General features: G+C 38.7%; 1 protein-coding gene across 2 annotated transcripts; it reads left to right on the top strand.

The window, feature by feature from the left end:
* The first annotated feature begins 1,105 nt into the window (after nt 1-1,105).
* Nucleotides 1,106-24,561, top strand: LOC133516265 (stimulator of interferon genes protein-like). 2 transcript variants are annotated; one of them, XM_061849104.1, is made up of 8 exons: nt 1,106-3,821; nt 11,072-11,122; nt 11,209-11,444; nt 11,877-11,965; nt 12,457-12,622; nt 18,412-18,580; nt 19,134-19,247; nt 19,369-24,561. In XM_061849104.1, the coding sequence occupies exons 1-8, from the start codon at nt 3,749-3,751 to the stop codon at nt 19,458-19,460; spliced, it is 990 nt and encodes a 329-aa protein (XP_061705088.1). In that variant the 5' UTR covers nt 1,106-3,748; the 3' UTR covers nt 19,461-24,561. The 2 variants fall into 2 exon arrangements, with proteins under 2 accessions (XP_061705088.1, XP_061705086.1); XM_061849102.1 differs by having other exon boundaries at nt 1,110-3,821; nt 11,874-11,965.
* The last annotated feature ends 5 nt before the right edge of the window (nt 24,562-24,566 follow it).

The raw sequence follows: 24,566 nt of genomic DNA on the forward strand, positions 1-24,566 counted from the left end.
TTAGAGGCAGCGATTACTTAAAAGATGGCAGAACCGTAACTTGAATATAGCACTAAAATAGTATAAGAAGGTAATTCATTTCAGTAGTAAATTGATATAATTACTACCACCGTTTTTAACATTGGCAACATGTGCGAGTGAGACACAGGACTCTGGTTTTGCTATCTCAAGTGGACCGTTTTCTCTATTCTGGTACGAACACCTTTCAGGCTCAGTGATAAGGTTCAATTCGGATTGACAATCGATTCACACCTCGACTGGAAAAAACATGCAGCCAAAGTCAAAGCAAAACTATCCTCTTTCCTCTTTGCTAACACTCATACAGAATGTGCACTCTCCGCTTATCATGCATACGCTCAAGCTTGCGGTGTCATGCTATAGGTCAGGGTTTCCCAATCTTTTTCAACCTGCGGCGCAGTTACAAGTGTAGTATTTTGCAACGGCGCCCTTGTAAATTTAAAATCACGGTCGAAAAAGAGTGACACGACGCTATATTATTTACCGATGCGAGCGCTCAAATAGGTACCCGCGAATATTTGTGGTTTCGGATAATGATAGAACTCACGGCGCCCCTCTTTACTTTCTACGGCGCACCAGGGCGCCGCGGCGCACACTTTGGGAACCCCTGCTATAGGTAAATAGCACCGACGCACACGACATATTTTTAACACAGAAAAAATGTATCCGCATACTTGCAAATATTCCTCAACTCGTAAGCTGCAAGGCACACTTCATAAACTTCAAAATTCCCACTTTACCTTCTTTATATATTCTGGAAATAGCCACTTTTGTCAGGAACAAACTTCATTTATTTAAATTTTATAATAGCGTACGTCGGAATGATAAACTCATCCCTCCAGAACAGAACCGATACTAAATTTCTACAAAAAGGCCCATATTACAGCTCAATATTAATATATAACCAAATACTAATAAATATACGAAATATCACAACTAATAACTTATTTACTAGAAAATTAAAAACGCTATTAATTCAGAAAGCCTACTATTTAGTTGCAGAGTTCCTGGAGGATAAGTACCTATAATGGAAGAATTGTTATCACCCCATTTATAGAATGTTTATATATTACTTCGTACTTCGTACGTAAAGACTGACCTTACGAGCACTACGAATGGCGCCAAAACATGGGTATCAAAATCGCATGTAATTACACCGCTGCGCTCAGTCGTCTGGCGAATAACGCGTAACGTAATGCCATACGCAGGGCATTGAGGGCCCTTTTAGTATAATTTGTCCATAGGCTGCACGTGTAGAAGGTGTGGCAAAACGCTTTAAATAGCCTAATAGCCAACCGCGCGTTGGCCATAGGCCAATGGTCATATGTATTCATAGACATACAATGTATTGCATGGACTGACGTTTATCTGACATGGCTATTTGTGCGTTATGTACAAATAGCCATACATTTGGTGTGCCCCTCCCCCCGACCATCGGAAGACTTTACTTGTACAGAAAATCAGAGACAAGGCGTCTCCAATTGTTAAATCATCTAAGCCCTAAAATGAAACCCAGCCCGCGTCGGCACAAGTTCCAAGTCATTGGACTGATGGACTCGCACATTATTACTTAATTTACAATAAAATTACCGCAATTTTTTTTATAGCGTTGTTCATGATCTCATTATGCGCGGGTTTTATGCGACATGTGTAAAAGAGCATTGATTGAATTATCCATACCATGAATGAATGTACCGGACTTGATAGGGCCGATATGTACATTGGTATAAAGGTCTAATATAACAATAAATAAAAAACCGGCCAAGAGCATGTCGGGCCACGCTCAGTGTAGGGTTCCGTAGTTACTCTTCCGTCACAATAAGCTAAACTGGAGGTTAAAGTATAGTAAATTGTTCAAAATAAAATAAAAAAATTCAAAAATTTATTCTGCAAGTAGGTAGGCCTCAAGGGCTCTTTTACAAGTCAATACAACATTTATAGTAACACAAAAGAAATGAAAAATAGTGACATGAAAAATACATAACAACATTTATAAATACAAGAGCCAATACCTGGGTAAACATTACATTATAATAATCTTAAAATAAATAATTAATACAATACAATAGAGATGTATAGTCTCTATGGTTAAAAACACATTAAATCTGGAGATGTAAAAGGTCCCCAATGTCAGAGTACTAAAATTTGGAGGTGTAAAGTCTCTCCAAGTGTCAAAATAAAATGTATACTAAATAAATAAACCGCGTCTGGGTTAACCAAGGGATGAAACGGTACCTTTCACGCGAGTTAAACAAATAGGCAAATTTGCATAATCAGTACCTAATTAAAGTAAGTCTTTTTACTATGAAGAGGAAATCAGCGATTGATATTTTTTTCGTTCGCTGGAGGAAACTTTTTGCGATAACTCAAAAACAGCTAAACTGATCATGTCCGCTCAGAGACATGTCAGTCGCTTCGCTTGACAGACAGGTGAAGTGTGCGAAAGGGAAGCCATGATGTATATGAACAAGCCATAAGTGCGAAAGAGGCAGACTACATATGAGAAAACGTAACCAATTTTGAGTTCGAAGGCGGCCGAGGCGGCCAAGATCATATTGCCGTATTTTTTAACGTGAAAAATATAAGAGAATCAAATAGAAAAATATATATCAAGTAATTTAGTGACGATGGTGTCATGTTGTGTGTCGGGTTGTAGTGTTTCAGGGCCAAAAAACCCATGAAAATACTCATTTCACAGGTAATTATGATATTCGTAGCGAAATTTTCGTAACAATATTTTATCAAACTTGCGTCGTAGCGCTAAAATAATTCAATTTTCGTTCCCCTTCCGACACCTTATACAAGTAATAATAAAAAAACCGGCCAAGAGCATGTCGGGCCACGCTCAGTGTAGGGTTCCGTAGTTACTCTTCCGTCACAATAAGCCAAACTGGAGCTTAAAGTATAGTAAATTGTTAACCAAGGGATGAAACGGTACCTTTCACGCGAGTTAAACAAATAGGCAAATCAGTAAGTAAGTATTTTTACTATGGGAGAAACTTTTTGCGATAACTCAAAAACAGCTAAACTGATCATGTCCGCTATAGTTTTCATCTAATGTCTTTCTTAAGCTCTACTTCCACGATTTTTTTCATATTTTTTGGACCTATGGTTCAAAAGTTAGAGGGGGGGACACATTTTTTTTCTCTTTCGGAGCGATTATCTCCGAATATATTCACTTTATCAAAAAATGTTTGTTGAAGACTCCTATTAGTTTTGAAAGACCTTTCCAATGATACCCCACACTGTAGGGTCAAAGCAAAAAAAAAAAAATCACCCCCCCTTTATGTGAAGGGGAAGTACCCTCAAAAAAAAAATAGATTTTATTGTACGACTTTGTCGGCTTTATTGATTTATATAATCCATGCCAAATTTCAGCTTTCTAGCACTAACGACCACGGAGCAAAGCCTCGGACAGACAGACAGACGGACATGGCGAAACTATAAGGGTTCCTAGTTGACTACGGAACCCTAAAAATGAATGAATGTACCAGTAGCATTAGTACAACCGGTAAATGAAACCTTAAGCACAACCCTAGCTTATATAGAATTGTCAATGTCAATTTGACGTAAATAAAAAGTAAATATGTATAAATAATTTCTGGTTTAAGTGGTTTAGAAGCCATGCCGTGCCATCCACTTAAAACACGTTGTAAATATTTTTATAAATAAACCATTGGCGAGCTTCTATACAGCCTTAATGAAATGAGACTGAATTACATGATAAAGGATGAAGGGGATGGAACTGGAACGTATTTTAGGCGTCCAGATTTTATTTCTTGGCTGCTTTATTCTCGGATATCGTAAGTTTTGTTATTATGACAGTATTGACGGTATTTAAGCTGAGCCGCTTTATTTATACCAAAATATAACACTTTCCTTACTGCATATTTAGACCAAGCATATCATATAACCTTTCCAGGTACCCAGGTAGGGTGACCAGATGTCCCGTATTTTACGGGTTGTTTCGTATTTCAGGCACAAATTTTTCATTGTCCAGTAATTTAGCGAAACCAATACGGGACCGTACAATGTCCCGTAATTTTATCATTCAATGGCATTTAATGATAAAAATACCCATTTTGATTATTTCACATTTTCTTTTCCAGATAATATAAAAAAAAAATGTGTTTAATAATATATAATATTATTTTCAGTCTTTCATTAAGAAAGTTAGCAATTGTAATAGGTTATTCAATTGAATATGCCAAATTTTAGTAATAAAACAATGTTAAATTTTAATTAAAAAAATGCCTGTCTCATATTTTAATCTCGGATCTCTTATTTTAAATACATTTGTCCCGTAAAACCGGAAATCAGGTCTGGTCACCCTATACCCAGTGCCTAGTTCATAAAACTCCACACATAATGTAGGTAATATATTTTGCATTTTTATTTGTACAGATATTGTAACTTAATTCAATTTCAATTATTATTATTATTTTTATTTATTAATCAGGCAGGCAGTTGAAACAACTGATAGTTGCCTGTATCTGAGTGATCTTCACTTAAAATGTATTCTTTGCATTGGTTAAGCATTTGTCTAGTCTGTTCTTAAACTGATTGACATTCAGTGTTGAGACCACATCTTCTGGTAGTTTGTTCCACGCTTTGACCACTCTGTTGCTGAGAAAATGTCTGCGGGGGTTGTTTTTAGACAGTTCAGATATTAACATATATTCGTGGCCTCACAGACGGGTGTTACTATTGCGCTTGTACAGGTCTTGAAACTGGTCTATATCATAGTGTCACGTCAGAATCTTAAACGTTTCAATCAGGTCTATGCACTCTCGATGATCTTTTAATGTTGTGAGCTTCAGCACTTTAAGTCTTTCTTCATAAGACATGTTTTTTAGTAATTTCGGTATTTTTATGAAACTACGTTGCACTTTCTCAAGCATCTTAATATCTTTGACGAAATAAGGACTCCAGACTTGAAAAGCGTACTCTAAGATGGGTCTAACATATGTCTTATAATATCTTAAGTATGAGGTCTGGCGTTAGGATTCCAAAGGCTTTTCTAGCGAGGTAGATCAAGGATTTAGCTCTTTTAGTAATGGTTGTGAGATGTTCTTCCCACTTGAGGTTTTCAGTTATTTTGACTCCCAAGTCCGTTTGCACTTTAACTGGTGTAAGTTTGGTTCCTTCTAGAGCGTAGCTAAGATGTGGATTGCGGTTACCAACTTGTAGCACTGTATATTTTTCAGTATTCAGACTTATGTACGAGTATAAGCCATTCCTTTGACAATTTTGCTATTTCGTCTAGATCTTTTTGGAGTTGGTCGAAGTCTTGTAGAGGGTTAGAAAATATCTTCGTGTCGGCAAAGATACTGACGCTACAATGGAGATTATGAGGCAGCGCAAATGTGTATATTATATACAGCATAGGTCCAAGGACAGATCCTTGAGGCACACCGCTGTGAATTTCTCGCTGCTCTGACAGCGTATCACCAACTCTTACAAGGAAGGTTCTTTCTCGAATTTCAATTGACTTATTATTTTTAAGACAACAGTGATCTCATTTTTGTTAGTATTACATAAAAAATAAAATAAAATAAATCTTAAAAACTATGTTAAAGCTTAAAAGTTATGTTTAAGGTGGTTCGATTTTCATACAAAAAACAATCGCTATTAATTAATTAATTACACAATATTATTATATAAATAGTTGCGCATCTATCTACTTTCGAATATTCATTTGCGCTAAATTAATAGAAAAACTTTGTTTCATACAGAAATCATGCAATAATCACCGTTATATTTTTATAAATTTTACTCATGTGTGTGTGACAAATGTCGTGTACAAATACATTGCGGCGTTGCCACTCCATGCCTCGCACGGCCATCGGCGCGACGTTGCGATGTTTGACGCGTTTTTAGCTGACTCTGTCGACACTGACACTCAGTGTGACCAGGCGTACGATAATTGTCGTACATGTAAGATAATTTGAAGAGCATTATCGTACACTAAAGTACTATAATTTCAGCCCTTGGATGATGCCACCTTAAAAGTCTAGTAATTTGAAGCAAAATATGACACTTTCTCTCAGAAATAGGCTAAGATTAGTATCTTTTGGGTGTTCGGCTCCTTGGTGTAAGTTTAAAGTTTAAAATGACACAATTTCCTGTATACCGTTTGAGTCTATCCCAAAAATACACAAACATAAACAGATTTTTTGCGCAATTTAGACGAAAATTGTCTTTTTTTATTATTAATTGGAAATTTAAGCTTATTTTGCTAGACATTTTTAGGGGCTGCCTTTTTGATTGGCGTACGATATTTTTTTCAACGGTACTATAATATTGACACTCAAGTAAGTACGATAATTCTCTTCCGCTCACCTGGCAACTCTGCTGAAACTTGACAGGACCTGGGGGCCTACCGCGAAAAACTAAATTCGCAAATTGCGGGGATCTTTCTCTTTTACTCTCACTAAGACGTAATTAGAGTGACAGATAAAAATGCCCGAAATTGACGAATTTCGATTTTCCCGGTAGCCGCCCTGGTGCTTGAGGTAGGTACTTGATAGAAAACAACGCTGCCGCATGTTCTGAATTGTGATTTTATTTGTTTTTGGATTGAAAATGATAGCAACGTCTAAATCAAGTTACAAAAATCATCGATATTCTGGTCCGCGAAAAACCAGGAAAAGTGTAACTGTAATTGGAGTCTACAAAAATGACCAATTCATAGAAAATATGACCTAGAAACTAGTTCACTTTTATAAAACTCAATTTTGCCCGAGATTGTACTTAGGCGAATACCTAAGGGAGCTAAGTGTATTGATCTTGAATAATTAGTTGGCTAATACATATATGACTCCAACATGTTATGGACATTTACATCATAACTATTATACCTAGTTGGTTACTAAGTTCTGTTACTCGATTTCTTTCTTTCTTCCTAGCGTTGTCCCAGCATATTGCCACGGCTCAATGGAGCTTGGGGTCCGCTTTGACAACTAATCCCAAGATTTGGCGTAGGCACTAGTTTTTACGAAAGCCACTGCCATCTGACCTTCCAACCCAGAGGGTAAAACTAAGCCTTGTTGGGATTAGTCCAGTTTCCTCACGATGTTTTCCTTCACCGATAGCGACTGGTAAATATCAAATGATATCTGTTCTGAAGTTCTGTTACTCGATTTGCAACCTCTTTATTTCCGTTAAAACAAATGCTACCGAAAAAATAAAAAATGACATAATGTGGTGGATTTGTGAGCTATAATTATATATCACACATAACGCTTATCTCGTCGTATCTATAATGAATTGGGGCCTAAAAGAGAATCGTATTCCAATTTTTTGAAACGCTTTTATTACTTTCTATATTAACTAAAAGTTGCCTTAAAATTCAGCTTTTATACTAAAAACGGCTTTAAATATGTTAAATTAACAAAATATATTTTGACAGATGCTTTCACGCCCAAAACGCTCTTTGAAAATTGTGTGACGTCACAGTTTATGGTTTGACACATAACTACATACACACGTAGAAGATACGAACTGTCAACTGATATTTGTCATTTGTTGTTTATCGCCTAACTGTCAACAGTGTCAATCCGAGAGTTGTGACGTCATCAGAATCTTCAATGACGTTTCGAGTTTGGTCACATGACGTGTGCCAAAAGATATTTTAAATTCAATATTTACAAAAATATGGTCATTAAAGGTCCCCTAAAAGTAGTTAAACATGTTTTTATAATCCAAAACAATTTTTTGGGATACAATTATGCCCTACGATTTGTAGATGGAAACAACCCTATTGCGTTGCACAAATGTGAGCACCCGCCAAACATGATTTTGGGTGTGTCATACTCAGGGCTAACACAGATTCATTTCTGTGAAAAAGGTGTGAAAATAGTGAAGCCCTTAAGCCACACCCTATTTCAAAACCAGCCATGGATCTTTGAACAGGACTTAGCTCCTGCACCTAAGGCAAAAACAACTCAAGCCTGGTTTCGAAGGAACAAAATTGACTTTATTGCCCACGAAGACTGGCCGTCCTCCAGCCCGGACCTTAACCCCCTGGATTATGCCATATAGCAGGTTATTGAGGAGAAAGCCTGTGCTAAACCCCACACAAATCTTAACTCCCTCAAGCGGGCCATAGTTAAGACAGTGACGGAATTAGACATGACAATCGTGCGTGCCGCTATTGATGACTGGCCTCGTCGTTTGAGGGCCTGTGTCAAAGCCAGAGGAGGCGATTTTTAATGATATTGTCATATGTAATTCCTGATTTTGTGTACTTCATTTTAATATATACTTTATTAAACTTTCGTTGGTATATTTTATGTAGATAAAGATTATTGCAGGAACAGAATTTAATAACCAACTAGGTAGAAAACAATGCAATACATAAACACATAAATTGGATATGATGTGATCCGTTGAATGAAATTGACAATAAATAAATAATTTTCTATCTCTAGGCATTGTGTGAAACTTCTAGTTGTGTCAAAATATCGGGAAATCAATAATATAAACAAACATGGTAAATATCTCATTTCTTTTTATAATGGTTATAAATAGAAGGCCATGCAATTTTGTAACTCACTGTAATTTAATTAAATATATCGTAAAAAAATGTTTTAATTCTACTGTAAAATAGTACCTACTTTTTTAAAGGCTGGGCAGTAAGGGATTGCTTTAATTTTAGAACAAAACAGCGTTTTTTTTTTGAAAAAAATACCGGAAAATCTGACTTACAAATTTGGACTTTCTTAGGTTCATTCTTCTTAGAATCTTCTCCACCCTAGCATTAAAAAAAGATATCCTAAAATATCCATACTATTACGTCACATTTTAGTGTGAAAGAAATTTCAATGTAAAACTAAAATTTCAATACAAATTTTCGGGTTTTTTTTAGCACGAGGATTGATTATGCTAGTGATTCTGAGTTGGAAGAACCCAAAAATATCATGATGTGTGAGAATCAGATTTTTAATATTTTTATGGAAAACGCTCATATTTCTCATAAAATAATTTATTAATAATAGGTACTTGATAATACTGATAACAACAAAAAAAATTAATGAGTCTCGAACCCACGTTTCCGGTTCACTTGAACTTAAACTCAAATTACTCCATTTCACTATAAGACATAAGGTCAAAAACACATATTCTCATATAAACATGAATTCAAAATAATCTAACACCAAAATACCCAAGTCCCAAAACACCCTAAAACTCTAAATTCAAAACGGACTTATCTCTATTATATACTATTACCACGATCGCCTACTGTCATAAAAGCAGAAGGCCCAAACAAGCCATTCCTGCGATACACCATTCATATTCTACACGATTTTCAAAATACAGTAGTTTCAAAACTAGCTAGTCCCAAAATACCCTAAACGTCCTAGTGGTAATGGTTATTCCGGACAAGATAAAAGAATAGAACCTTCTATATTAATGACTGTCACACAATATCAGGCCATCAGGTAGTTCTCCTTGTCTCTCCTCACAGTCGGTACGAAAATCCCAATTACTATGTTTTGATACTAGTGTGTTTTAAGACTGTGTTATTTTAAAGAATGGTGTATTTTGGGATTAGTGTATTATGGGATTAGTTTGATCCGAGTTTCAACTCTTATTACATTAGGTGTTTCGGGAGTAGTACATAATCATGATAAGTTCGTTTTATATTTAGGGTGTTTTGGGACTTAGGTATTTTGGTGTTAGACTATTTTGAATTCATGTTTATATGAGAATATGTGTTTTTGACCTTATGTCTTATAGTGAAATGGAGTAATTTGAGTTTAAGTTCAAGTGAACAGGAAACGAACCCACATCCTCTTGCATGTATTTCCACGTACATACCGCAACGCTATTGAAGCCTACTCACGCTGTGCCAAATTGTCTACTACAAGGATCCCAGTAAGACTGTTTGAATGTGTGAGTGATACTTAGAAATAGAGTCAAGAAACATTCTGTTGACATTAAGGGGTAGTTTTTGTACAATGAAGTGTTCAATGTTTGTTGTAATAGTTCAATATTTATTTAAAGAGTGCGCTAAACATAATTTACAGTATAGAAATACCAAGACTACTCCACAAAAAAATTAAAACTCAAAATGTGCAATTGTGGCGCCATCTAGTGAGGTTTAAGCTTTGGGTAACCTAGTCGAACCACCTTAATAAGCTAACATTATTGCTGCTAACAATAATGCTGTTTGTGCTGTCCCTGGTTCTACGTAGTAATGAGGCCGCATTCTTCTGTATAACTGCTGCAAAGCCGTCGGTTCATGCCTCCGCAAACATGGTGGAAGCGCTGCAGAACCTAGGTAGCCCAACCAGCACTCTGAAGGCGTTGTTATACACCACTCACAGAGCATTATAAGATTTTTGGGTATAGCTGACCCAAAGGCTGCCTGTGTAAAAGGATGAACAAAATGCCTTGAACAGAGTTATCTTAACCGCTTTTGAACATCTAGCAAACCTTCGGGCCAGCATGTTCGCCCTTACACACAACACTCTCCGTTCTCTCTCCATGTCCTCATCGTCCTTTAAGTTCTCGGTAACAATATGCCCTAGGTACTTAAACCTATTGACTCTCTCGAGTGCAATCCTATTGAGTCGAACTGGAGGCACATGTGAGGGACATTTGTTACCGGCCTTAAAAACCATTATTTCGCTCTTTTTACCATTGTAAATCAAACCGTGTGAGGAAGTATAGGACTCGCATATGGCTACAAGTTTGCGGAGAGCGCCGACCGAGGGCGCCAGTAACACCATGTCATCCGCGTAGCTGATGTTGTTTAGGCACACGCCATCAACATGGCAGCTGACATGAGTGCTGCTAAGCTGCTCGATCAGCGCAGCCACGTACAAGTTGAATAATAATGGTGAGCTTAACCCACCTTGTCGTACGCCACACTAAAGTCCATATGATGCCGTAATCTCACCCGCCCACCTCACACGGTTTTCTTGATTGAGATACCAGTACCTGAGAAGGTGAATAAACTCTGGTGGTAGTTTAGACTGCTGTCTCTTATGCCACAAGATGTCATATAAGACGAGATCGAAAGCACTTAACTTAGTATATGTTTTAGATTCTGGCAATATGGACTCTGCATTAGCTCAAAAATATTTACAAATAATAGGTGAGTGTTTTATCTCATAATTTATTTTTATGAGTAGATATAATTAATTAATATCCTGAAACATTCATAAACATTATAATTTACAGCTTCCATAATAGCCAATCTACTGGCAAGCCAGGGCTTTGAACTAGCCTGTATTGCCATTTGTACTGCAGTAAAGAGTAAGAAGCTGCCTAAGCTCAAGCTAAAGGAAAAGTACAAACTCTCCATGTATGTGCTGCTGTTGACTATACCCAATACTGTGTGCTGTGGGCACTCATTACTAAGAGAAGAGTTCCTGATGTTATGGATGGCTTATGCTCTAGTCAGATATTTACAATTGGTAAGATATTTAAGTAAACATCAATTCTAAAAAGAAACAATTTTATATCCTACCTATGTTCAAAAGATTGTGAACAACCACCCAAAAATCTGTAACAAATAATGAAAACTTCATTAATAAAACTTTTATTTCATTTTCTTGTAAGATTCTTGGATTATTGGATTCATGTAGTTGTAGCGGTAGTAGGCTAAATTCCTGTATTATTAGTGATTTTCTTGGAACATTAGTATTCCACCAATGTTAATGTTTGTTACACCATTAAAACAAATCTTATACCATTCTTTAATACAAGCTTTCCAGAATACTGATGACCCAAATATTCAGAGGGCCTGACAGTGACACTTGCATGCCGGAATTGAGGCTAACTGATTTGTTTATCTGTTAGCTATGATTCTCTCTGAAATTGTAAACATACTGAATATGTTTCAGAAGCGCCAGCCAGCAACAATAACATATGGCGAGGCACTTGCATGCAGCATTGCAGAAGGCTACCTGGTCCAAGTGATTCCTCCTGGTGGCGAGTGGGTGAGCTCTTAGTGCCGCTTTGCATGCGCAGTTGTGGTTTTGCATTGTTTTATTCTTAACAATTTATGCAAGTTAACTTAAATGCCTGGTGCAATGGAAACATGAGGCCTTTTCACAATGATTCTTGATTTAAGCATTTAAACCACAACTTATACATAAAGAAAAGAAGACATGCAAGTTACCAAGTTAACAGTTAAAAAAATTGCTTCTAGTTGGCATTTGGTTGATTCCATGACAAGAGTATTGTGGGTCAGTAAGTGTTTCTTTTATTCATTACTAATTCAAGGCAGTCTTATATTCTCTCCCCACATACAGATATATTATGTTGACAATAAAATTTTCACCATTAAAAATAATTAAACATGAAATTAAATCTTTTTTTCCTGATACCTTTTCGTGGAATGACCCATTAACTCTAATGCTACTACATGGGGAAGCTCTAAAATGTCTAATAGAGAAAATCTCTTATTATCCGTTTTGTCGTCAGCTACGAGGGATTGGTGGAAGCTATAAGGGCTGCTGCGATGTCCCGGCGCGTGGTGTTCCCGGTGCGGCGGCTGTTTGTAGTGTTCCCGCGCTCCCTGCACTGTCCGCGCAGCCTCGAAACCTTCAACAAGCATGACGAACGCCTGCCGCGCTTGGAACAATGCACTGTGAGTAGCATTACTTACATTAAAAAATTTAACCACATAAGTAGATATTTTTGGTTGTAGTTTAAGTGTTTATAAAAAAACGTTTTATTGATGTTTTAACATGTCCTATAAACTAAGCACATTTTCTAGTTTCTTGTACTGTATTTCATGTACCTACCAAATAGTTATTGACACCGGGAGTCCTTAAGACTGTCGGTATAATTAATATTATTAGTGGTAAGCGCTATGGGCCACACATATTATACGCGACACGAACGTCACGCGAGAGTACGTTGGCCCCGCAACGTTCTTACGCCACTACTAAGCCGCTTAGGCAGGCGGCCGAAGAAAAGGGTGCAGAGCCTTCGTGAACCTGTTCACAAGAACCACTCACAGCCGACTCTAAGGAAGTCGCGATGCGACGACGATGATTTCAAGAAGGTGGAAAAGAGAAGAAAACCGGCTTGTCAGAATCAGTGCAGTACTTCACTGACTTTTTCATTCATCCATTCATATTGTAAACACTATAGTAATTAGTACTGTAAGTATTACTTGTAGTGGTTCTTTGTTTACCTAAATAAAGGAGGAAAAAATGTGTAAGTTGCTGAATATTCACAGAATCGGATTTTTTTTTGGAAATTTCCATTCAGAAATATTTTGTGGGACTTTCCATTTTTTTATTATTAAGAATATTATATATCACATATTAATTAGAAAGGCAGAAGAAATTTCTAATAACGCCAGTATCTATTAAACTCTTAACATGTTCTGATAGATTTACATCTAATGAAACCTGCTATAATTAAAAACCTCATGGCATCTCGTTTCTTTGCTCCCCTGCCTGCAGAAGATTAGCATAGGTTTAATTTTAATTTATTGATTTAAATAAGAAACAAATTACTTCTTTCTTTTCTCATAGCATGTTTTGGCGTTTGTAAAGTCTTTAATTTTGTGCTAACCTGTAATATGACTACCTTTGTATCCTGTCTGTGGAAACCTGTAATTGGCTTCCCTGATACATATTTATGTTAACCTAGTTTTAGTTTACTTAAGCTGTTGGTTTTCCGAATAAAATAAAATAAAATAAATAAATAAATTGCTAAATTTAAATTTCTGAGAACTTTTCCATTTCAATTTCGCAACTTCGGAAACTTCTCCTTGGTACAATGCTAGCTCTGAGTCACGACTGACCAATCTCCCACATCATTTTCATAAAAGTTTATTTTTAACACATATATAATTAACTTCACTTGTAACTTGGTCAAAGAAATGGCTTATAAGTCTGAACACTGAAAAATGTACAGTGCTACAAGTTGGTAACCGCAATCCACATCTTAGCTACGCCCTAGAAGGAACCAAACTTACACCAGTTAAAGTGCAAACGGACTTGGGAGTCAAAATTACTGAAAACCTCAAGTGGGAAGAACATCTAACAACCATTACCAAAAGAGCTAAATCCTTGATCTACCTCGCTAGAAAAGCCTTTGGAATCCTAACGCCAGAACTCATGCTTACGATATATAAATATAAGACATATGTTAGACCCATCTTAGACTACGATTTCAGGTCTGGAGTTCTTATTTCGTCAACGATGTTAAGATGCTTGAGAAAGTGCAACGTAGTTTCACAAAAATACCGAAACAACTAAAAAACGTGTCTTATGAAGAAAGACTTAAAGTGCTGAAGCTCAAAACATTAAAAGATCGCCGAGAGCGCGGAGACCTGATCGAAACGTTTAAGTTTATGACGGGATACTACGATATAGACCAGTTTCAAGACCTGTACAAGTGCAATAGTAACACCCGTCTGCGAGGTCACCAATATAAGTTAATATAAAACTGTCTAAAAACAACCCCCGCAGACATTTTCTCAGCCAAAGTGGTCAAAGCGTGGAACAAACTACCAGAAGACGTGGTCTCAGCACTGACTATCAATCAGTTTAAGAACAGGCTAGACAAATACTTAACCAGCGCAAATAATACATTTTAAGTGAAGATCACTCATAGTTAGGGAGGCGAGGTAGCTAAATGGCGTAATTCAACGGCGCCGTCGAGACCTATCAAAATCGAAAGATAAAATAATTTCGAAAAGAAAAGCTCGTATGGTAAAAACCATTTTAGCGGTGGGTTTGGCGTGTACGGTTTTTTAAAAATGTTAAAAAAAAACAGTTACTTGGGCATTCTCGAGCGCGTCAGATATTCATACTACGTATGCCCCAAGTGCCTCTGATAACAACGGTATACTAATCTGCCGGTTTGCGTGGTGGGGGTAGGGATATAAAGTAGTCAAAAATGCAAAAAAAAAAATTTACTCGAGCGCGTCAGATTTTCGGAAGGGGTGTTAAGAAAACCCCTTTAAAAAAACTGACGATTTCGGCGTGACGATAAGTTACGATGAATTTTTGAAAATGCAAAAAAAAAGTTTTTTTGAAATACTCGAGCGCGTCAGATTTTCATAGGGGAGGTTTATCTCGGTATCCTGAAAGCATATTTTCTTAATCTGACAAAAATGTTGGTGAGTTCTCTTAATTTGACCGAAAAAGGTTTTTTGGTTTCTTTTTTTCCTTTCTTTCTGCTTGATAAAACGGGGATTTTAAGAATGACAATAAAGCGATAGATGCAACCAACGTACGGTACGTCCAAAAAACAATTTGAGGATCAACAGGCTATTGAATAATATACATACATGAAACTGTACATGCATGTTAATAATACTTTTGTATACAGATACGCGTAACTTTTTCCGAGTCCACGAAAATTGTCGAGAAGCTTTAGAAAAAAAAAATTTGAGATATAATAAAAGTCACATAATTTAATCATCGTTATTTCATATCAATTTTTTTTAACACCCTCAGTTTTCGAGATATACTCAAAAAACCGGAAGTTTGAGTTTTTATGATGCTTCAAGTCAAAAAGTTTTAACTTTGGACAAAAATGTAAAGAGACCTTTTTTGTGTAAAATAAAATTACCTTTTTTGTTTATTTAAACTTTTTTTTTGTTAAATGTATCGTTCGCGACTTATATGCCGCAACGCGTTTTTCGGAAGACGAAATGGCTCCTCCACACTTCCGGTCATGCGGAAACCGGCAGATTTTGTATTTTTAGTAAGTTTTAGATTATATTCTTCAAAATAAAAAAAATTAAAAATGCCGGATTAACGTTTTTTTTTTACAAGTTCGCGACCCTATAACTCGGCGGCGTCAAGGACTTATCGTCAGATTAGTTAAATTTAGTCTTAAAACACTTAAATCAACCCCCAATATCTTAATCTGACGCGCTTGAGTATTTCAGACTATCGATTTTTTTTTAATAATCTGATCGTCTATCCAAGACGCGCGTCACTACATATAGAGCTAAATACTTTACAAGGTTGTTCTATTAGGTCTAAGGTATCTCTCATATCTTAAACTGCCACGCTCGAGTATTACCGAAAATTCCCCTATTCGCCTCCCTTCCTATCAGATACAGGCAACTACCCGATGTTTCAACTGCCTGCCTGATTAATAAATGATAATAACTAAGTAACAAGCTAACAATGTAATATAATCTTGCGACGCGATTTTAACCTATGTACCGTATTAATTAGCCACAGACCACCTAGACGCCGCAAACATGCTCAATAGTATGGGGACCGAGCGTGTCAATTTTTTGACGCTATCGCCACGGTGATCCGATTCAAAGGCGTAGGTAATAATAAATCGACGATTTTATGATTGATTTTATATCGATTCTTTTATCGAATATAAATCGAGTTTATGGACAAAAAATGCGAATCGATTCCAGTACAGTCGGTGCTCCAGATTTGATAAATATTCTATAATATTAAGAATAACAATATTATATAATCTCTCACTTTATACTTAAGCTTAAACTTCATAAACATCTTCGTAACTCGAAACCGTAACAAAAATCGATTATAATTCGAATTGCACAGTGATACTGCATGAAACATCGCAATGTACATGTACAATACTAGTGGTTTAAAATCTACAGAATATGAGAAAATCCCTCCTACCGTGCAACTAAACGATGTACGAAAGTATCGTTTGTTTGCTGTCCATTGCGATTGCGACCTACAAATAAAATGCCTTTAGTGATGCATCAAATATAAGCCGTAATGGATGGCGTACTTCGGTAACGACACTATCTTTTGACTATCTTTCTATTCTATCACTCTTGCATATTCGAGCAATAAAGAGACCAGGGGGCCTACCGCGAAAACCGAAATTCGCAAATTCTTTCTCTTTTACTCTCACTAAGACGTAATTAGAGTGACAGAGAAAAATGCCCGCAATTGACGAACTTCGATTTTCGCGGTTATAGCCCAGGCAACGAAATTTCGATTTTCACGTTTCGCGGTAAGCCTCTGTAAACAAACCGCTTTGATGCATCAATGTCATAGTAAAAACTTCTGAAAAAACTGTTTATGGCGAAGGGTAGGGCAAGCTCTTTCCATACAAACTTTGTGCGCGTTTTTTTTTCGTTTGTGTTTGCGCTACAGTTATTATATTTGGTGTATTATTGATTTTTGTACTTTTTTTTAAATAAAGAATAATTTCTACATCAAGTTCTGCGTATATCCAATATATACAAGCAATAAATGAAATTAGTGCCAAAACTAACGAATACAACTTGCACAAGGTTTGTATGGAGAATGCCGTGCCCTACCCTGCGCCTTAAGGTTCTACGGCGGTAAGACAACTTGAATCGGGGGCCTGGTTGCAGGCCCTGCCTTCGCCACATTTGTGGACCCTACTGGATAAAGACACCTTGAGAGTAAGAGTCGCCTTACGGCTGGGTTCCAAGGTGTGTGAGCCCCATCGCTCTATATGTGGAATGATGGTGGAAGCGAATGGACACCATGGCCTGAGCTGCTCCCGGTCTGCGGGGCGGTTCCCGAGACACCATGCGATCAATGATTTAATACGTCGTACTCGTACCATGGTCTCGGCGAACGTGCCTTGCATTCTGCTTAAGCCTTAAGCCGTACAGACGGCAAGCGCCCCGATAGCCTAACGCTGGTTCCATGGGCCAAAGGCCGCTGTTTGCTGTGGGATGCAACTTGCGTGAGTACATTTCCTCCTACTCATCTTGCTCCCACTAGCAGGTTGGCAGGCGCAGCCGCGGAAAATGCCGCGAGGCTCAAGCGATTAAAATATGCCAACCTGGAACCAGCGTACGATTTTGTTCCGGTTGCGGTCGAAACGGCTTGGCCGTGGTGTTCGGAGGCAAAAAAATTGGTTAGGGACTTGGGGCGGCGTCTACGTGACAGAGGGTGCGATCCCCGTTCAGGCTCCTACTTAGTCCAACAAATATCGCTTGCCATCCAGCGCGGCAATCCCGCAAGTATTTTTGGTACTTTTGGACTGGGGAGTCAGAATGGGGTTGATATTGTAAGTAGGGCAGTATATTAATTAAATGTTTTTTATTTTATTTTAGTGTCTTTGTTTGCTTTTTTTTTGCTTTTTATGTGCATGCGTTTGGGCTTTAGATTTTAAGTTTTGACATAGTGATTTTTATGTATGTGATGTTGTAATGTTATATATATTAATTCATATTAAAAGTATAGTGTATAGAGATACGAGTATATCGTCCAAACCAGCTCTGTCAAAGATTTGAAGTAAGTCGTGCTCTATGGTTTATGTGATGTGATAGTGCTGCTCCCTGGCCGCAGAACATTGCAGTAATACTACCTATTTCGAGCTGGAGATGCGGAAGTGTCTGCATGCACCGAGCATACCTAGTGATGTTGTGTGGGATCTCCTAAAATTCGTGTGTGTGTGTTTCATGTTAGTTATTATTGTTTGCAGAGCCTTCCTGATATCAGCCGCGACGTGGCGGGCGTGCGCAACCGCGTGTACCGCAACACGGTGTACAAGATCCGGCGGCACCCGGCCGACCCGCGCCCCGTGCACGTGGTCTGCGCCACTCCTATCAACACGCTGTGGATGGTGCTGCAGAAGCGAGCCGTTTATACACGTGAGTGCAGAATGCAGATATAATCGTAGGGTCAGATGCTCCAATTTACTTATAACTGATCCACGTCACTAGGGTATGAACTATGAAATTTTCCATACAGAAAAATAGCAAACGTTTTGCTTGTTGTTGCTAATTCGGTGCAGAGTTAGCTTGGACTGTGACTTAAGGACCACACGCGTTGAAGCCTAAATTGGAATTATTTAAGCTTTTGAAATTGGGTTGTTGTGCTGCCCATTACAGTTCACACGCTCTTTTTACGCACTATGCATAATGCATCTGCAACCCTGCGAAAATAAGGTAGGTAGGTAAGACCCCAGAACCAGTGGCGTCGCTAGGCGCGGTCGAATGGGACCCTCGCCCACGACCTCCACTTAAGGGAGGCGCAAAGACAAACTTTTTATTACCTTGGGAATACACACTGAACAAAAAGGGCCACACAGATGTGGTTTCGTATGCCACTGCCCAGAACCAACGACATCCCCGCTGTCAACCCCTTTTAAAGTTGTAAGGTAGGTATTAGTCGCCCTAATGTAGTGTGGTATGCATGTTGCAGTGATGGCGAAGGCGGACGCGGAAGAAATCGCAGAGTCGTTCTGCGCCACACTACCGAGCATCATCCGCAACAGTCCTGAGCTGCGGGATAAGTGCGACCTGGTATACTATGATGGTAAGAATCACCATAGGCACTCCCTGTATACCTACACCAGCGAAGTAAATAGTCACTAGATTGCGTTCTCAGAGAAACCATTCAAGTCAATAGACTAAATATGTTTTTTTCCTTTTTTCAGACACAAATCCTAATGAGAATTTAGCTGAAACACTATTGGCGAAGATTCGGGAGATTGAGCCAAACTATGAAAACCTTTCCTGGGATCAGTGATTGTATAAGCTAGGTAGTGAGGCGAGTAGGCTACGAAAGGTTATGAGTCCATCGTAATTGTAAAACAGAATATTTGATACTGTACTGTACCTACATTAAGATGCGCGTGCGCGTTGGAGGGTCTGCCATCTTGTGGTCTGAATCGGAACCATAAACAGGCACATTTACACGTCAAGTGTTTTCTTGTGCATAGTAGGTTCTGCCATCTTGTGGGCTACATCGGAACAATAAACATCACATTTACGCTTCGCGCCAAAAAAGCTTCTGTGCTGCCTCCTACAGTTCATGCACGCTCCCTATTATGATCATACCCCGAAGTTTTGTAAAATAGTAGCCAATCCAGGCGTATCCTTAGCAAAGAATATAATACTCACTAGGATCCTTAGTATTAGATAACGCAAGCGTTCGGCATTTAAAAAAGTAGTTTAGGGCGTCAGTGAAATTGACAAAGTACGTAATATAGGGAGAGTGTTCGAACAAGGGGCATTCTTTATACCACTCGAGTCGATTGATAGTTCCTAATATGACAGTTCCTTCAAGCCACTTGTGGTTGGGGTTAATTAAAAAAAATTGAAGTTATTGAAGAAATATGTTTTTACCGTATTTTTATCTACTACTCTATTGTCACTTGGCACGGTGCGAAATGTATGGTGGGGGTAAGTAAAGCGATCGCAGCGCGTGCGGTAGTAAAACTTGGCACTAACGAACGTTGGCGTCTTTAAAAGGGAGAAATAGCTTTTCGAATCTAAAGAAATAACGGTTGAAATGAAATTCCATTTCGGGATAAAACGTTTGGCACTAACTAAATCTTAACAAATCACTTTGATTTTGATGTGGATCACTTCAGCGTAATATTCTTGGTTTGCGGGTTTCACTTTTTATAAAAAAAAGACAAAATTGTTTTTGTTTTTCAATTAAAAAAAGGAAAACGGATAAACCTAGTTTTTCATTGTGTCAATAACATATTCAAAAATCATGGAGAATGGATAATATTCAGAAGTGGAAAAACGTTTTCTCTTTTTGTATGGACGATCACGTGGCCATACAAGTTATAAGTATGGCTCGAAATTGAACTTTAATTTACGATTACATCTGAGATATTCATTTAAAAAGAAAAAATAATTTTCAAAATCGGTTCAGAAATGACGGGAGTTATGGAGTAACAAACATAAAAAAAACATACAACCGAATTGATAACCTCCTCTTTTGAAATCTTGAAGTCGGTTAAAAACACCGCGAGGACTTCTTCGTCGACAGTCTCTTGTTTGCTGACGATGCAGCTTATGTGGCGAACTCTGCAGCTGATTTGCAAAATATCATGGACAGGTTTTCTCGGGCATGCACTTTGTTCTCCATGTCCATCAATGCCAAAAAGACAGTCGTGTTAGTGCAGGGCAGTGCGGAAACACCCAGAATACTGGTGAATGGCACAGCTCTGGAAGTCGTCAATAAATTTTGCTATCTTGGGTCGACTGTGTCAAACAATCTCTCGCTTGATGCAGAGATCGATATTCGTATTGGCAAAGCAGCGACCATGATAGGGAGGCTACGTTCAAGGGTGTGGTGTAACAAACATCTCACTGTTAGAACCAAGATGATAGTATACCAGACTTGCGTTCTAAGTATACTCTTGTACGGAGCAGAAACCTGGGCGACGTATGCAAAATAGGAGCGACGGCTCAACATTTTTCACATGCGCTGTCTAAACAACATTTTAGGCATAACCTGGCAGGACAAAGTGACAAATCAAAGGGTTCTTGAAAAAGCGCAGCTGCCCAGTCTTGCCGCTCTTCCCAAACAGAGACGCTTGCGGTGGCTGGGGCATGTGCACCGGATGGAACCCTCTAGAATAAATACCTCGTCGTGTCTTGCTTGGTGCAGTTGCGTATGCTAAAAGGAACGTTGGAAGACCGATGCTGCGCTTTAAAGACTGTGTTAAGCGAGACATGTCAGCATTTGAAATAGACCACCATGCGTGGGAAACCTTAGCTGAAGACCGTGATGGATGGCGCAAGCGTGTTGTGGAGGGGAGAAAGCTATGCGACCAAGCCTGGTTTAATACATTAGATAGCAGAAGGTGTCACAGAAAGCAAATCGAGACTGGAACCTCAGGTGGTATGAGCTTTCTCTGCCAAAAATGTGGGAGGTCGTGCCGCTCACGCATCGGTCTCCACAGGCACCAAACCCGTTGTCTAAACAGCTCTGCTTAAATCATCTGCAATAGACGTAAAGGCCTGTGATGATGAAAGTTTTATTAAGCATTTCATAGTTTTTTTACGTTAGAGGAGGCAAACGAGCAGACGGGTCATCTGATGGTAAGCGATTACAGCCGCCCATGGACACCTGCAACACCAGAGGGGTTGTAAGTGTGTTGACGGCCTTTAGGATGAAAGTACGCTCATTTCTTGAAGGTTTGAAGGTCGTATCGGTCCGGAAATACCGCAGACAGTTCATTCCACAGTTTAGCTGTGCGAGGCAGAAAGTTCCTGGAGAAACGCACAGTTGAGGACTGCCAACCGTCTAAGTGGTGAGGATGGAAATGTTGTCGCGTAGGGCGATGGCGAAAAGAAGCGGCAGGGATTAATCCGAACAATTCCTCGAAGCACTCCCCGTTATACATGCGATAGAAAATGCAGAGCGAGGTCACATCTCTACGCAGCGCCAAGGAGTCAAGCCAAACCGAAATACGCTGGCAGTCGACAATTCGAGCCGCTTTTCGTTGGATGCAGTCTAGATGGAGAAGCTCGTACTGGGGTGCCCTGGGGTGGGGTGTGCGGGCGCCTGCGCCTTATAAAGCTGTAGGCGGTGGGCCGGTGTGAAATACTGTCTCGATCCGTTGAGCACGTCGAGCTTTTTTTAGGCTAATTTGGCCTTACTCTCTAAATGGCGGCGGAACTGCAACTTCACTCGAGATGTCGACGCCAAGGCTTCCGATACCGGCTGTGACAGTCAGACTCAGGGGAGTACTCTCAAAACGAGGTGACGAGACAAACTCTAACTTTTTAGCGGTAAACGCGCAAACTTGTGTCTTCGTAGGGTTAAAACGGACTAAGTTTAGATTACAATTATCCCGATTGTAATCTGTATGAAATGCTTAATATAACTAAAGAGAAATTTTGATATTTAACAAATTTAACATATATTAGTGAAAGAATAAGGATTAAAGTCAAATGGTGTTCTAAAAGTTTTAATCATCTGTCGAAAGATGGCTGTCAGTCCCGTGTCCCATGCCCGCTAGTTTCGGATATATTTATAATAGTGCATGACGTGATTTAAGCAAAAAAGTCCTAAAAATGTACACCGGGACGTATGTGATACTGAAAGTAAAAAATAACGTAATTACGGATTTCAACATTTAAATAACGTAATTATGAGAAGCTTAAAAATCGTCCGTAATTCCGTTATTACGTAATTACGGAATGGAAGCCCTAATCACAATACCTATTTATTACGGAAATCTAGATTTCTCGATTCCAGATCTCAGTTTGTAATAAATATTGTACTCCCTCAATATACTACACTAGTTAGACGATCAAAAGATATCACGATATTTGATAATTATCAGTAAATCACAGTGTATACCTATTGTACATTAAGGTACTGTAACTCATGCTCTTAAATAGCATGCTTTTTGTAAGCCTGAGGCACAAAAGCGGTTGGTGCTCTGTGATTTAAGCAGAAATTACAAAGCTTAAAAATATCTACTATGGTTGTGAACAAAGAAAGTTAAGTCTTTTGTAGCAACTAGGCTTTTTAAGATTTTCCTTTTTCGCAACTGGTTGTGTAACAGGAATAAATCTTCTTATATCACAACTGGTTGCCATGAAAGACTAAAAAACCCTCATAGACAACTGGTTGTGAAACACGGTTGCGATGACGGCCGAAAGGCGGTGCGCATGGCATCTCCGTTCGAAAGCAGGAATCGTCGTGCAATTTGCACCTTCGCACGGAGAGGCGGAGCCAATGTGTTATATCATGTGGTTTTTGCATGCACTGCACTGGACGTCACTCCGATGTGTGAAGCAGTGTGATAATCGCCTAACTCTTTCACATTCTGATTCGTCAATTTCTTATCTTGTCCAGATTCCTATATGGGCCACAGTGCTAACTCGTCACCATTCGTATGTCTTCTATAGTAGAATGCTAATGGCGATATAGGAATAATGACAGGTTAGTATTGTAGTCGATATATGAAGGGTGACAGTTAAGAACATGACCACATAGGAATGTCGACGAAACAGGACAGTATACCATATGGCAATGAGGACAACTAAGAAGGTAACAAAATAGAACTGAACAAATTCGTCCTGAGTCAATTATACTTATTAGAACCACTTCACCAAGTTATTAAATTTTTTGGTAATGTTCTAAGTTGGTTTTGATATTGAATTCAATTTTATACTTAACTATAAATAATAAATATTTTCACCAGACACCCATCTGTAATTCTATTATGTCTTTGAAACTTGATTGGATGCACCTTATTGCATACAAAAATTGTCATTAAAGAAAAAAAAATTATTACTTTATTAGAAACTGATTGAAAACGCCTGGAGGAGCTATTGGTCCATGAAACACCTGATGAAAGGTAATCTTCCGATATATCTCAAACGGAAGCTCATGGACATGTGCATACTCCCAGTTCTAACCTACGGGGCACAGACTTGGTATTTGACTAAAGCTCAGAAGTCCAAACTCGCGAGTTTGCCAACGAGCTATGGAGCGTAGCATATTAGGTGTCAAATTGGTGGATCGAGTCCGGAACACCACGATGCGCTCCAAGACACAAATCATCGATGTAGCTCGGAAAGCGGCCAAGCTAAAATGGGATTGGGCTGGTCACGTCTGCCGAATGCCGAATGAGTTGTGGGGCAAAGTCACTACAGAGTGGGAGCCCGAAAACTCGAATCGGGGATCTGGCAGACCTCACCGGCGATGGCGGGATGAACTGGACTCCTTCTTGAAGGAGTGGCCAGACATAGCACTCGACAGAGATCAGTGGAGAGATTGGGGGGAGGCCTTTGCCCAGCAGTGGGACACGACAGGCTCCAAATAATAATAATAATATTAGAAAACACAATCCCCCTAACGAGGGTGTCACTGGAT

Source organism: Cydia pomonella, chromosome 3 (genome assembly GCF_033807575.1).
Source record: "Cydia pomonella isolate Wapato2018A chromosome 3, ilCydPomo1, whole genome shotgun sequence".
Classification (NCBI taxonomy): domain Eukaryota; kingdom Metazoa; phylum Arthropoda; class Insecta; order Lepidoptera; family Tortricidae; genus Cydia; species Cydia pomonella.